Source organism: Centruroides sculpturatus, unplaced genomic scaffold (genome assembly GCF_000671375.1).
Source record: "Centruroides sculpturatus isolate CEXI.00-Female unplaced genomic scaffold, Cexi_2.0 scaffold862, whole genome shotgun sequence".
Lineage (NCBI taxonomy): Eukaryota > Metazoa > Arthropoda > Arachnida > Scorpiones > Buthidae > Centruroides > Centruroides sculpturatus.
This window is the reverse complement of record NW_019385110.1, coordinates 203,865-218,443: the sequence shown is the minus strand read 5'-3', so window position 1 is coordinate 218,443 and position 14,579 is coordinate 203,865. Positions and strand designations below refer to the sequence as shown.

The 14,579-nt window shown below is 26.3% G+C and overlaps 1 protein-coding gene across 1 annotated transcript in view; it reads right to left on the bottom strand.

The window, feature by feature from the left end:
• LOC111634884 (isocitrate dehydrogenase [NAD] subunit gamma, mitochondrial-like) overlaps positions 1-14,579 on the bottom strand; it is a 34,441-nt gene continuing 19,862 nt past the window's right edge. Inside the window, exons 9-12 of the mRNA XM_023379720.1 lie at positions 11,834-11,980; positions 9,975-10,069; positions 9,843-9,903; positions 1-426 (exon numbers count right to left, since the gene is read on the bottom strand). Of these exons, the coding sequence (XP_023235488.1) occupies positions 337-426; positions 9,843-9,903; positions 9,975-10,069; positions 11,834-11,980 (393 nt within the window). The 3' untranslated portion in view covers positions 1-336. The remainder of the gene's footprint in view (positions 427-9,842; positions 9,904-9,974; positions 10,070-11,833; positions 11,981-14,579) is intronic.

Sequence of the window (14,579 nt, the reverse complement as noted above, 5' to 3'; positions counted from 1 at the left end):
CACGTTACAATTGTCAAATATTAAATGATAAACTATTTTGTCTACCTCACAATATTCTAAAAAATAATTCTTTTTTCATTAAATAAATATCTCTTGACTCAAAAAAATTCTATTCTTTTAACAAAAAGCTTGGAGCAGTCCACTTAGCTCATCTTTCAAGTGATCTTTAATTAAAAATAAAGATTACTTATAAAATAACCATACTTAAAATATGTCAAAAAATTTCTTATCTATTTCAAAAATCTTTCCAACAATATAAATAACATTCTAACAAATCGAGTGAGTGAAGAATATGGTATGTTGCATCTGATTGGAAGCACAAGATTTTTATTTACATCACAGAGAGGTATTCAACTTGACTTCTTTGACGATATTCCCTACCACTTCTTGTGTCGTGGAACTTCCACCTAAATCTGGAGTATGAATCTGTAAATAAACACATTATAACTTGTTTTAAAATAAATAAATAAAGCTTAAATGTATAACAAACATCATTGCTCCAGTTTCAAGTTCAAGCAATACAGTTTGTTCATTATTAATTATAGAAAGTGCCAGTTATAGCAATGCAAAATTGATGATGATAATTAAGAACAGAGAATAAACATTATAATTTAAATTTAACTTATAAAAATTAAATAAATAAATATGTAGGCTAATATATATTTATTTTATATACTGAATGAATCAGGGATGTCTCTGAATTGTTCCAAACAGCTTCAAAAAGTTTTTTCTAACTCAATCTGTTCAGTAATTCCTTAGATTTCTGAATGTTAAAAATTTTAATTTTATTGAAAAATTAACTTATAAAATCAGATAATACATTTAACATTTTCTTATTTATTTATATTTCATATACAGTCAAAGCTAACTTTCTATGATCAAATCAAAAATAAGATCACATCTTAAACAAAATTTAATTCATTCAATTTTATTTCTTATATTTACAATATATAATTAATAAAATACTATTTCAATAAAATTGGTCAGATAAGCCATGATAAAATGTTCAGCTTACCACCATGAAATGACCCAGATCCCCACAATTTATCATAAATAGTATGAGTCAGAGCATTGTTTCTCATCTGTCATCTCTACAGGCTGATTGCTATTGCAAGTTAGACCAGCTCCTAATGGATGTAACTGTGACAGCCAGAATTAATATTCTCATATCTCATATTAATTAATTTATCAATCATTTCAATAAGAAATAAATGTACAAGGTAAAGGCAAAAAAAAACAAAAAAGGGGAACTAAAATGGCATATGGCAGTTTGACTGATTATTTCATATTATATAGTAAAGCTTAATGTGTAATAACATATTTTGACAAGTGCATTAAGTAAGCTTACCAATATACAAGAATACCACCTTGCTAAAAATAGAGACTGCTTCCAAAGTTTGAAATACTAAAAATGGAACAACAGATTAACATTAAATTTTGCTGTAAATTTTCAATATCTTTCAATGATACATAAGTTACAAATGGTTTATGATGAAAATACTATATAAAAGAAAGAAATTGAAAAAAGATATGGAAAAGGTGACATGATTTACATTCAAGTAGATCAGTAGCAGCACACAACATGGATATAATTACTAAACTTAAGAGGAAATTAGATAAGGCTGTCAGCAATCAATAGACAATCTGAATCAAGATTTGACAATCCCAAGACATATTGTACTATGCAGTGCCATCTTTAGAATGTAAGAAGCCCTGGGCCAAGACCAAGATGGGGCCCCTTTAATGAAACAGAAACAATAGTATATTACAGACCTAGGGATGCATTATTTGTTTCCTCTCGTGGCGTATGTATGATTTTTCACCTCCCTCAGCCAGGAAGTGGAATTTTCTTTCCGTGCAGCAAGAAGAAAGTACTGTTTTCGGCTGAGGTGTGGTGAATAAGAAGTATCAAAAATTTTGTAAGTTTGCTTAGTTTTAAGATCATTTTAACTACGTATAGGAGAAATAAAGTATTTGATATTTTTAATAATTTGTTTATTTTAATGAACCAATTTTTTATTTGTAACTTTATTACTTTCGGATTAGGGGTCCCCTACAGCCTGGGGGCCCTGCCCTAAAGACGGCACTGGTACTATGTCATGCATCAAGTATCTGTTGTCCAATAGTAACTGGCCAAAAGAGGATTTCTGTGCTCCCAGAGCTGCTTATTCCTCACATCTGACTCCAATAAATTTTTGTTTCTCCATGTTAAAGGAGTATCTTAAGAGATTTTATTTTATGTCATCACAAAAAGTTGAGAGTGCTGCACTGTAAGCTATTTAACAGATACCCAAAAAATGGGTTTTAGGCTACTTCATCATTACAGATGTTGAAAAGTCATTAAAAGGATGCTGATTTCATTATTTTACAGAAAATGTATAATAAATTCTCTCACAATAAAACTATTGTTCTTTCTTCATTTATTTTTGATTTTGCTTTTTATATATTGTATTAACATATTTTTAAAAATGTTTTATTGTATGGTATTTTTAATATTGAAAAAAAAAAACAGATTTTTATTTTGTTTAAAATATAAGTTTATTTAAAGAAATTAAAAATTACTTGAATTAAGAACAGTTTATTGAATTCATTCTGAAGCAATGTTAACAACAATATAAAATTTTCCTGTTTGTAATTAGTTACTATTTATTGAGAAACAGTTCTAATTTTGAATCACAGGATCACTAATATCTGTTCCCTATTGAGAGAAACAAGATTTAGCTACATTTTATGATCAGATATCCAGATTTGGTCCAGCCAAAGCCACAAAGTGGATAAACAATAGCCCCTTATTTTATGTCATCTCCAACCATATCATCTAGCACCTTGCTGTTTAACATTAGTGATCATGAGAACCAGTATGCTTAGTGAAACTAACCATTACTATGGTTCTAACTTTGAATAAAGATTGATATTTATATTTCAAAGCAACTCTTGTTACAATATTTTACATTCCTTCAGCAGAAATCTATCATCATTGAATTTTATTAATGAAATTGGACAAAATAAGAAGATAGAATAATATTAAATACTAAATAAATTATTTTTTTAAATACAGTATACCTCTATTTAAAACTTCTAGTTGTTGTGACATAAGTTTTGTGATAGTATGATGCATGAAATGACATATTTACTTGACATTCTGTCTGTTGGTCATTTTGATCTTGTTGTAAGTTTAAATTTTATTTCCAGAAACAGGTTCAGAGAGAGATGGGAGAGAAGTACAAAGATATATAACTCAGGACTCAAACACACACAAAATTCTTTCACAAAATTTAGCCTTTTGGGAAAATATTTGATAGCCATCTTAGCATTCACAGGGCAAAATGGGTAAAAACTAAAAATCAAGTACAAAAATATAAATTAATGTTTCTTTTATTACATGAGTTTCAATTCATCTCAATCAGAACCTGTCTAGGTATGTAACTTCACAACTTATGATGGTGAATAAATATGAAATATGATGATTCATTTTATAACAGCTCCTTAGAAATCAATTAAGTAATAAAACTATATTTATATTATAATCCATAAATATAAAGATTATTTTTTTAATGCATTTGAAGATGGTATGAGTAAATGCAAACAAACTTTCCAAAATCTGGATGGCCTTTCTATCTGACTAAAGAATTATGACATTATTTAATATTAAAGCACTAATGAACATTAAGCTTTAAGCAAGTACAGGACATGTACCTAGAGGTTTTTGAGGGTTATTTTATGCTAATATTGCATTTTTAATTGTAATTCCTAGATCAAGTTTCCAAACTGATACCTAGCTTTCTGTCATACCATGAATCCAGTTTTTTGGATCGATTGGTACTTGCCACCACAGTGTGTGTGCAGCTGTTGAACAAAACAGCCAGCATATAAATCACTCTGTAAGTGAACTTGCATGTTGGTTTTCAGCACAAGCTTGCACACACATCTCCAGAGATACAAAGCAAGCTTTAAATTCATTAACCACTGTTCCCTTTCCAATGATATGCGGTGTTTCATAAAATTGTATTATCTTATCCAAAAATTAAAAACATTGTATGTAAGTCTGTTTTATAATAAAAACTATTTTTGAATGTAAATTGTGTTTTTTAAAATTTTCCATGATGCAATGTACAATATCAAGCAATGTAAATTATTATTAAGTAATAACAATAACAATTAATTGATGTAAATTAGTATTGAAATCTATTAACGATAATCTAATTTATATTTACAAAGTACATTTCCCATGGATCTGTGAGATAGCTGATACAATTGAAGTTATCTCTCATTTGCCCAAATATTGTATGAATAAGAATAGTACCTATTGATTACAATCAATCTACTAAAATTATAAAAATTATAAAATCAAGAAGTCAATTTAATTTTATAAAAACTAAATAGAAATACGACGACATAATTTTCTAAATCACATTGAAAATAGAGTGCAAGTTACATCCACAAATTATTTTGTCATCAGTCACAAAAAAGCAAGTTTTATGAACATAAGTTACAAGCTAGGTTTGGTTCTTGGTAAATAATCATAACATTTATAAGTAAATAGTAATATTATAATATTCCTAATATTAAATAGATCATTTGATTTCAAAACTTATACAAAATTCTTATTTTTTTGTCTCTAATTCTTTAAAATTTATTCATTTATTAAGAGCATTTTAAATTCAACCAGTAGAAATTTTAATATTTGATCAGACAAAATTATTTCTTTTACAGATCTTAGATATTTTTTATAAAAACAACTATTAATTATTATTAATTAATTATATTTTTAAACTGTCAAAACTTCTCAAAACTTTCTGTTCTTACAAATATTTTATTATTATAAGGTTATTAATGTGTTTATACTAATGCAGATATGCATTATCTTCTTTGTTTATTTTGATTAAATTTAAATCATATTTAATTAAATTGGACTTTGAAATGTGTAAATCCAGAGAATCTAATAAGAACAATAATATATATCTTATAAATAAAGGTAAACTTTACAATAAATAGTTTTGAATATATTTTTTTTGTCTTCAAAATTAGAATTTAGAATTGATTTACTAAATTTAGAAAAAAATAATAAATGTCAGTAATTGATTTACAAAATCAAAATAGAAATGTGTTTACATGATTTTCTACACTATGACAATAAAATATATGTATTTTTTCATTTTTATTATTGATTTTATTCCTAAATTTGAAAAAAAATGTTTTTAATATTTTTATCTTTTATCCATTTTTATTTTATTTACACAGTATAAATATCTATTAACTCAATTAATTTATGCAGATTTACAATAATTTCATGTGATTTTATTTATCAGGTTTTAATGTTTTTGAATTTTTAAAAGTTTTTTGAACTCTAGAATATTTTACATAGTTTTTAGATCACATTTCAATTTATAAAACCTATAATTGTGACTCCATCCCAGGATCAGTGTTTTAAGGAATTGTCAACAGCTGAAGAGGGATTTAGACCAAAATACCTTCTACAATGACAATTCAAATAAATTAATTTTGCCATATGCTTTTAAACACACATCCTGTATGATACAGCCTACATTCGTCAAGTTGAGAGATTTAAGAAGTACAAAAATGTATATATTTTTAATATGAAAATGATTTGGTTAATTCTAAAATTCAATTAGGATATAAAAAAGCAGTTCTTAAATAAAAACTATTGGTTTTTGATTATGTTTACTTTTGTTCATTTAATAATCCCAAAAAAAAGCAAATAAATGTTATTATTTGTAATATATACAGGGAGATTCAAAAGGTCTTGACAAACTTTAAAGGTAAGTCAGAAATACAAAAACAACCGTTTTATCTAGGAATTTACAGTTGCAAATGTCACTTGAGTGTTCCAATAAAAATGTTGTTTATCTTATTTGTATTCATTTCAGCATGATTATTCCTGTATTTCTAGTAACTCTGGATGGCATTTGAGGCTATATGTTCCTAGGTAAAAATGGTTTGTTTTTGTACTCCTGATCTATGTTTAAAGTTTGTCTAAGACCTTTTGAATCACCCTGTATGTATTATATATAATACATAACCCACTAAGTTATGTATATACAGTAGTAGATGCTCTATTCCTGATCACCATTAGCAGTTTAATCCCAATATTTCATATCACTTCACAATGTATTTTCTATATCTGTTGCAATTTAAAATAATTTTTCATATAAACAATATTAATTAAATAACTGTAAATAATATTTAAAAATCAAATAAAACAATAAACTGATAATAAAGCAAAAGAAAAAATTGTTATTTAAAATAATGCTGAGCAAAGTACTAAAAAAAAAAAAACATTACAAATAGGCAGATGGCACTTGAATTTCACTATTTCATTTTTCTGTAAGTTTGCTTCTATTCAAATATTTAATGTTAGTGAGCAAGTGAATCAGTCTTCAGTAAGAACACTGTAACTTTATTACATTAGATGTATGATAATATGTATAATACTAGTTAGAAATGTTGGTTTGCATCACTCCTATCAGAAAAAATGGTAAATGTGTGAAGCAATAGGTATACTTTCAACTTAAAGCTGATTGTAACCTCTTTAGTTATGCACATTATCTCCAGCTGGTGTTAAAAGTTTAATGATTTTTCTATCGGAAAAGTCTTTTCCAAAATTTCTCAAAAATGGAAGCAGATAAAACAGTTTTTTTTTTATTAAAATCCAATTTAATTCTATTAACATACTATCCAGAATTTTGATAATAGAATTTGTTAATTTTGTACAAATTTTTAAAATCATAGAAAAATCAATGAATTTTGTTTCAAAATGCTGAATAAAAAAATTAAATAATATTCTTATGCAAAAACTGTTTGGTTCTAACTGCTTCTGTTTTTAAAAATTTTCTCATACAAAAAGTATTACACTTATAAGGCCATAAGCTGTAGATCCCATACATAACCAAAAAGATTACAATCAGCCTTAAGTATAATTTGTATATTCTTCAAATTCTGTAGATGTGTAGACCTGAAGCTGAAGCATGGTGTTCTGAAAAGTTTATCCAGATTAAATCACATCCTGGCTTCAGTATTAAATGTTTCATATAATTATTTTAAATAAAAATAAAGCCATTAAAGTCTGTAGTTAATTTATATGCTGTACAATTCAGAATCTTCATATCTTATAGTTGTGAAAGATATAGAAAGTATAAGTTTTATAGTAATTTGTAAGTTAAGTTGAAATTATAGCTATAACTTTAAGACATTCATCCACTTTTCTAAATGTTACTACTTCAAAAGAGCAAATGAATAATGTATTTCATTACTGAAAAACTTTAACAAATTTGATAATCCAAAACCATGTTATAAGTCTTCTTTGTTGCTTAAACACTATGTAGTGTAATAATTCAAAACAATATGTAGTGTAATGAATTTAACAAGTTTTTCAATTTATATATTACAATTCAAGTAAAAATATTATCAAAAATAAATTCAGAAGATAGAAATATTAATATTGATAATTTTAACTAAGTAATGTCTAGTAAATAAGTAAGAAAATATAAATTATTTCTCTAATATTTAACATTATAAATTAATGTAAATACAGATATTATAACATTATCTTATCATATATCAACAATAATTATAAGATACTATAATAACATCTTTAATAGATATGTAGGAATTTTATCTTCATTATATATAATATTGAATCTAGAAAGTCATTATATTAATTATCTGAACTGATAAATTTATATAAATTTTAAATATTATATAAATTTGTAAAGCCATCCAAAATACTTTTATCATCTCAAAAGTAATGAGCACTGATAAAACTTATTCTTAAATACTCATTGAAATAATGAGAAAATTTTTTCCTCTCTATGGCCATGTATTTCTAATTTAATTTTACATTGAGAAACTGAAAATACTCATTCTGCATTACAATTGTCAACACAAGACTTGATCATTTATTTATCTAATAATAAGATAAGTTGCAATACTTCATTTTTTATAACAGTATGAATTTTGGGTAACCTGTCATTCATCAGTTAGCACCATAAAAATTCAAATTGAATAAATTAAAATTCATTTTTTAATAACAATTTTATGTGATTACAATAAATTAATGTAATTTCAATTTTCATAATAACTGATAAGGTGGAAGTGCTACAATTTGTATTACTATTAGATAAATAAATGAATTTTGCATGTCTTATTGTATTGAATGTTGAAGTGTGAAACAAGTACTTTAGTTTATTGCAATATCAAATTAATAATTTTTTTTATCCTTACTCTGATATATTTAAACAAAGTTAATAAAAATTCATTACAGTAGAGCATTGATTATCAGAAACAATTTGGAACTGGGGTTATTTGGATAACCAATTTTTTGGATAACTGGTCATTTATGAAAAAATATATTAAACACAAAACTGTACTGTATATATTTTGTATCACGTCTTACAAATACATACCTTACATAACATAGTAAATTAAAGTGAGCTTACAGTTTAGGTTGGCAGGGAGGGGGAGAGTGCTGCAGCACCACAGCACTAGCAGATATTTGAATTTGCTGACTGGAATGCTTACGGTTAACCGATGTTTCGGTTGATCAGTATTTGGATAATTGATGCTCTATTGTATATATATTGCAAAATTACTTTAAAAAACTACTAATATAAATATAACAAACATAGATCTTTATCAATATAAAAAGAAAAATTAACTATTTTATGAAATAAATGAACTATATGTACAAAAATATGCTATATTTTTGATTTAGAAAAAATCCAAATCAATTTTCAAACATAAGTCATAATCATCAGATTGTTTTGGGCTTTATTAAGATTAATTACATTAATTATTACTGAAATATGCCACTATCTTTTTTATAAGTCTTCTTTTTTTATATATTTATTACATAAACTATAATTAAGGGATTGTTTAATACAAGGTTTGCTTTGGTTTGGTTTTAATGGGATATGGCAACTCAACACAGACAATCTGCCAAGAAGAATATCTCTTGGGAGGATTTTCTGTGGGAAACTGGCTTCTATTTAGGTGTTACAAATATGAAGAATATGCAGAAAACTTCATGTGGCCAGCCCTTTGGTGAGGTGCAAACCTGCAAATGATGATGTGATTTTATCCACTTGGTCACTAGTGGCTGTTTAGTACAAGGAACAAGCATATTAAGACTATAGAGTCAATTATAGGCAAATTTTCTGATTACATAATGGGATCAGCTAGTAAAGGTAAAATATAGAGAAATATGCCCAACTCTGTACTAAACGAAAGAAATAAATTAAGAAAGTTTAAACTGAATATGAATTTGGATCCCCATAGCAATAGCTTAGCACTTTTCTGTGCAGTCATCAAACTGATATCTAACTATAAAGTTCACTTTTTAGAACAACAAAACAGCATGGGCTGACACTTGGTTTATTCATTTTTACAACAGATCTACATACATTAATGTCAATATTACCAAACAATCTGCAAATTATTTATCAGGTTATATTAAAGGTAATTATTAATCAAATACAAAGCAATTTGGCAACATGTAGGTAATTAAGTCATCTCATTTCATGATAATTTATTATTATTAAATTTATTTTGAAATGATGGCTTGCTTAACCACACTTCTAGCCAAATTGTTTTGTATCTGATTATTAATTAGTTTTAATGTAGCCCAATAAACAATATAGCAGATTGTTTGATAATATTAGTGTATCAGAAGGATGTATATGTTGTTTTCATCAATACTACTATGATATACTCAATAGTAAAAAAAATTTTTTAATATTTGGACTACTGAAAATATGTTGCAATTTTTCAATTTATTACAGAATGTATAAAATAAATTTTCAAACAATTTTTAAACAATATCTTACCATATCAATATTTATTGTCTTATCAATAGCATTTCTCAAAATTGTAGAATGTTTATTCAACCTGTATAAAATATAAATAATGTATTATATTCACACACTTAGAATTTTTGATTGTATAATTTTAGAACTTACTGTAAATACTCTAACATATCAGCTGCAGCATTTAACATTGCTACTGGATTGGCAATATTTTTTCCAGCAATTCTTTTTCCAGTGTTTCTGGTTCCCTGAAAAAATTTAATTTTATAAAAAAACACTTCTAGTTTTTTTCCAAAAATTAAAATTTTCTAGAATATTCAGATAATCCTTAGTTAACATAGTATATACCAGGGATCTCCAACATACAGCCCACAGACCAAGTATGACCTCCAAAGCATACTTATCAGACCTGTGTAGCTTGTTTTCTCAAACATGTTTAATCATCAAAACTTAATTAGTCAACTAGAATTAATAGACTTTGCTTGAAATGATTTTTATAAAAACCTATTTAAAGAAAGGAGTTTGTTAAATTTTTGCAAATCTCTACCAGAAGGGAATTTTAAGTTCTTAAGAAGTTTTGCATGGGAGATATTTTCTCTTTCTTCTACATACCTTTGCAAAAATGAAACACAATGTATATAATCAAGATATCAAACATCACTGTTCAACAAATATCTAATAGAGATTTTAATATTGTATGCCACAAAATTTATCCCCAATTTTAACAACATTCTTTTTAAAAAAGTTGCAAATTTCACATTGATTTAGTGTCTGTTGCTATGATTCAGAAGCAAAACAAATCTTATTCTTTGACTATATCTTTGTACCTAGCCCCTCATCTTGTCTTTCAAAGTTTACCCTCTTCTCAGAAACAGATATCTCTAGTATATACAATCCTTGAAAGTAGTGCTTAAAGCAAAAATTTTCATTCCATAACAGTATATTTAATAATGATTGGATACACTTTTAGGTTTAATCTATACATTTGAGATTCCTTTGACTCTTCTTATTTAACTCCTACAAGTCTATCATTGTGCAAGTGTTACTACTGAAAATATTCAAACTCTTGTCATTCATATTTTGAATTGTCAAGGATAATTTAACCACTCAGCAGTGAAGGATGGATATATCAGGGCAATCGTGTGGCAGTGGTGAAGGACGGTTAAATTCTTTTTGGGGTATTGCCAAAAACTACTGCAAAAAAAAATTATTTAAAAAATGAATTATGTAACAATAAAAAAAGATTTTACTTTACTAGACATAACTGTTTACAAAATCTTTTTCTGAAACAGTAATGAGAAAAAACATCCGGAAAAATACTTTAAAAATTTTCCATGTTTATTCTCCACTACTGGTGGTATAATCATACCTGACTAGTCCACTGTTGATAGGTTAACTAAAGATTATTTGTAAATTAAAAAATAAGTAATAATATAGAAACATAACAAATAATCACCTTAAATAATTGGGCTATAACTACACTAATTTAATGATTAATACTAAGTAATTTGCTACTGGAGGTAGACATAAGGCACCAATTTCTTAACTAAATTAATAATTATAATTTTAATAATTTATTAAATAATTTAGAACCATCTGGAAGAAAAGAACTGATTAACCATGTAATGACTGAATTTAAATACATCTGGAAGGCTTGCTCAGGGTCCAGGTGGTGCAACTGGCAAGTGCACCACATGGAAAGTGGAGGTTGCAGGTTCTAGCCCTGCCCCAGGTCAGTTCTTTTCTTCCAGATGGTTCTAAATTATCAAAATTATAATTATTAATTTAATTAAGAGATGGCACCTAACATTTACCTCTAGTAGCAAATTACTTACTGTAGTATTAATCATTAAATTAGTGGAGTTATAGCCCAATTACTTAAGGCGATTGTTTGATTATGTTTATATATACATATCGGGCTTTGCAATCTTTGAGTAATAATATTTATTAATATATTACAACTTTTAAAATTCAAGAACTTTTAATTTGAAAACTAAAGTTGAAATAATTACTGTTTCAAAAAGTGCATATTCCTTTCCAAAATTTTTTCCTGAAGTTATTCCTGGACCACCTACAAGACCACATGCAATATTATTTAAAATATTTCCATAGAGATTCGGTAACAATAGGACATCAAACTGATTAGGATTGGATACCAACTGAAATATAATATCCATCATTAGAATTATACATTTTTATTNTAATGTCAATATTACCAAACAATCTGCAAATTATTTATCAGGTTATATTAAAGGTAATTATTAATCAAATACAAAGCAATTTGGCAACATGTAGGTAATTAAGTCATCTCATTTCATGATAATTTATTATTATTAAATTTATTTTGAAATGATGGCTTGCTTAACCACACTTCTAGCCAAATTGTTTTGTATCTGATTATTAATTAGTTTTAATGTAGCCCAATAAACAATATAGCAGATTGTTTGATAATATTAGTGTATCAGAAGGATGTATATGTTGTTTTCATCAATACTACTATGATATACTCAATAGTAAAAAAAATTTTTTAATATTTGGACTACTGAAAATATGTTGCAATTTTTCAATTTATTACAGAATGTATAAAATAAATTTTCAAACAATTTTTAAACAATATCTTACCATATCAATATTTATTGTCTTATCAATAGCATTTCTCAAAATTGTAGAATGTTTATTCAACCTGTATAAAATATAAATAATGTATTATATTCACACACTTAGAATTTTTGATTGTATAATTTTAGAACTTACTGTAAATACTCTAACATATCAGCTGCAGCATTTAACATTGCTACTGGATTGGCAATATTTTTTCCAGCAATTCTTTTTCCAGTGTTTCTGGTTCCCTGAAAAAATTTAATTTTATAAAAAAACACTTCTAGTTTTTTTCCAAAAATTAAAATTTTCTAGAATATTCAGATAATCCTTAGTTAACATAGTATATACCAGGGATCTCCAACATACAGCCCACAGACCAAGTATGACCTCCAAAGCATACTTATCAGACCTGTGTAGCTTGTTTTCTCAAACATGTTTAATCATCAAAACTTAATTAGTCAACTAGAATTAATAGACTTTGCTTGAAATGATTTTTATAAAAACCTATTTAAAGAAAGGAGTTTGTTAAATTTTTGCAAATCTCTACCAGAAGGGAATTTTAAGTTCTTAAGAAGTTTTGCATGGGAGATATTTTCTCTTTCTTCTACATACCTTTGCAAAAATGAAACACAATGTATATAATCAAGATATCAAACATCACTGTTCAACAAATATCTAATAGAGATTTTAATATTGTATGCCACAAAATTTATCCCCAATTTTAACAACATTCTTTTTAAAAAAGTTGCAAATTTCACATTGATTTAGTGTCTGTTGCTATGATTCAGAAGCAAAACAAATCTTATTCTTTGACTATATCTTTGTACCTAGCCCCTCATCTTGTCTTTCAAAGTTTACCCTCTTCTCAGAAACAGATATCTCTAGTATATACAATCCTTGAAAGTAGTGCTTAAAGCAAAAATTTTCATTCCATAACAGTATATTTAATAATGATTGGATACACTTTTAGGTTTAATCTATACATTTGAGATTCCTTTGACTCTTCTTATTTAACTCCTACAAGTCTATCATTGTGCAAGTGTTACTACTGAAAATATTCAAACTCTTGTGATACAATTGAAGTTATCTCTCATTTGCCCAAATATTGTATGAATAAGAATAGTACCTATTGATTACAATCAATCTACTAAAATTATAAAAATTATAAAGCAAAAATTTTTTTAGATAATAAATTACCTTTTGCCTAACCTAATCAGTACATAGAGAACAACATTTTTTCTTAACATATTCTACATTAAATTTTTAACTGTTGAATATGACACAACAAAGGTATATTTAAAGTTAAAGGCATACTTTTTATAAATAATAAAGTATTATTGTTTTAAATATGTTAGCACTGTGATTTAAAACAATAAAAAAAACGCTTATTTTTATATGATAATTAAGTTCAATTATTATTGTATTGTTAATGTTTTGAAATGAATTGCTTGTTATATGTTGTCCCATAGATAATAAACACACTTAAATTATATAGTAGTTTTTGATAACATTACTATACACCATCTATTCTATTCATTATTTAAACCTATATCCAATTCTCTTTTATAAACTGAAATTCACACTTAAAAAATTTTTAAGGATATTTTTAGCATTCATACTTTTGTAAAGCAAAGGAATTAAACAAAGCATTTGCCAAAACTTATTGCATGAGCATAAGAAAACTTTGTGATCATAATAACAAGTGCTTAGTTTCATGAAGAATATGTTTTGAAAGTTAACACAAACTTTTTTCTTGTATGTTGTCATTTTGTATGATTTTAGTCCATATGTTACCGGCAAAGTATGAAAAGCCGGCATTCTATAGAATACCTAGGCATTGTATATAATGCCTGGCGTTTTTAGGCAATCTATGAAATATGAGAATTATTACATACTTTCCCTAGGCATTGTATATAATACCTAGGCATTCTATAGAATGACAAATGCTATTTAGGCAAAGTATGAAAAAAGGTTCTGATAAGGCTATTATATAAATGACGTGCATTCCTCAAAAATACAAATGTTATTCTGAAAAAATAATGAGAGTGCCATTAAAAAAATTTATTCAAAATACGTAAAGAAAAATGAAAGTTGTACAAAACAAAATTTATGCCTTTCTTATTAAGGGAAACAAAATTTTCATATAAAAAATTACAA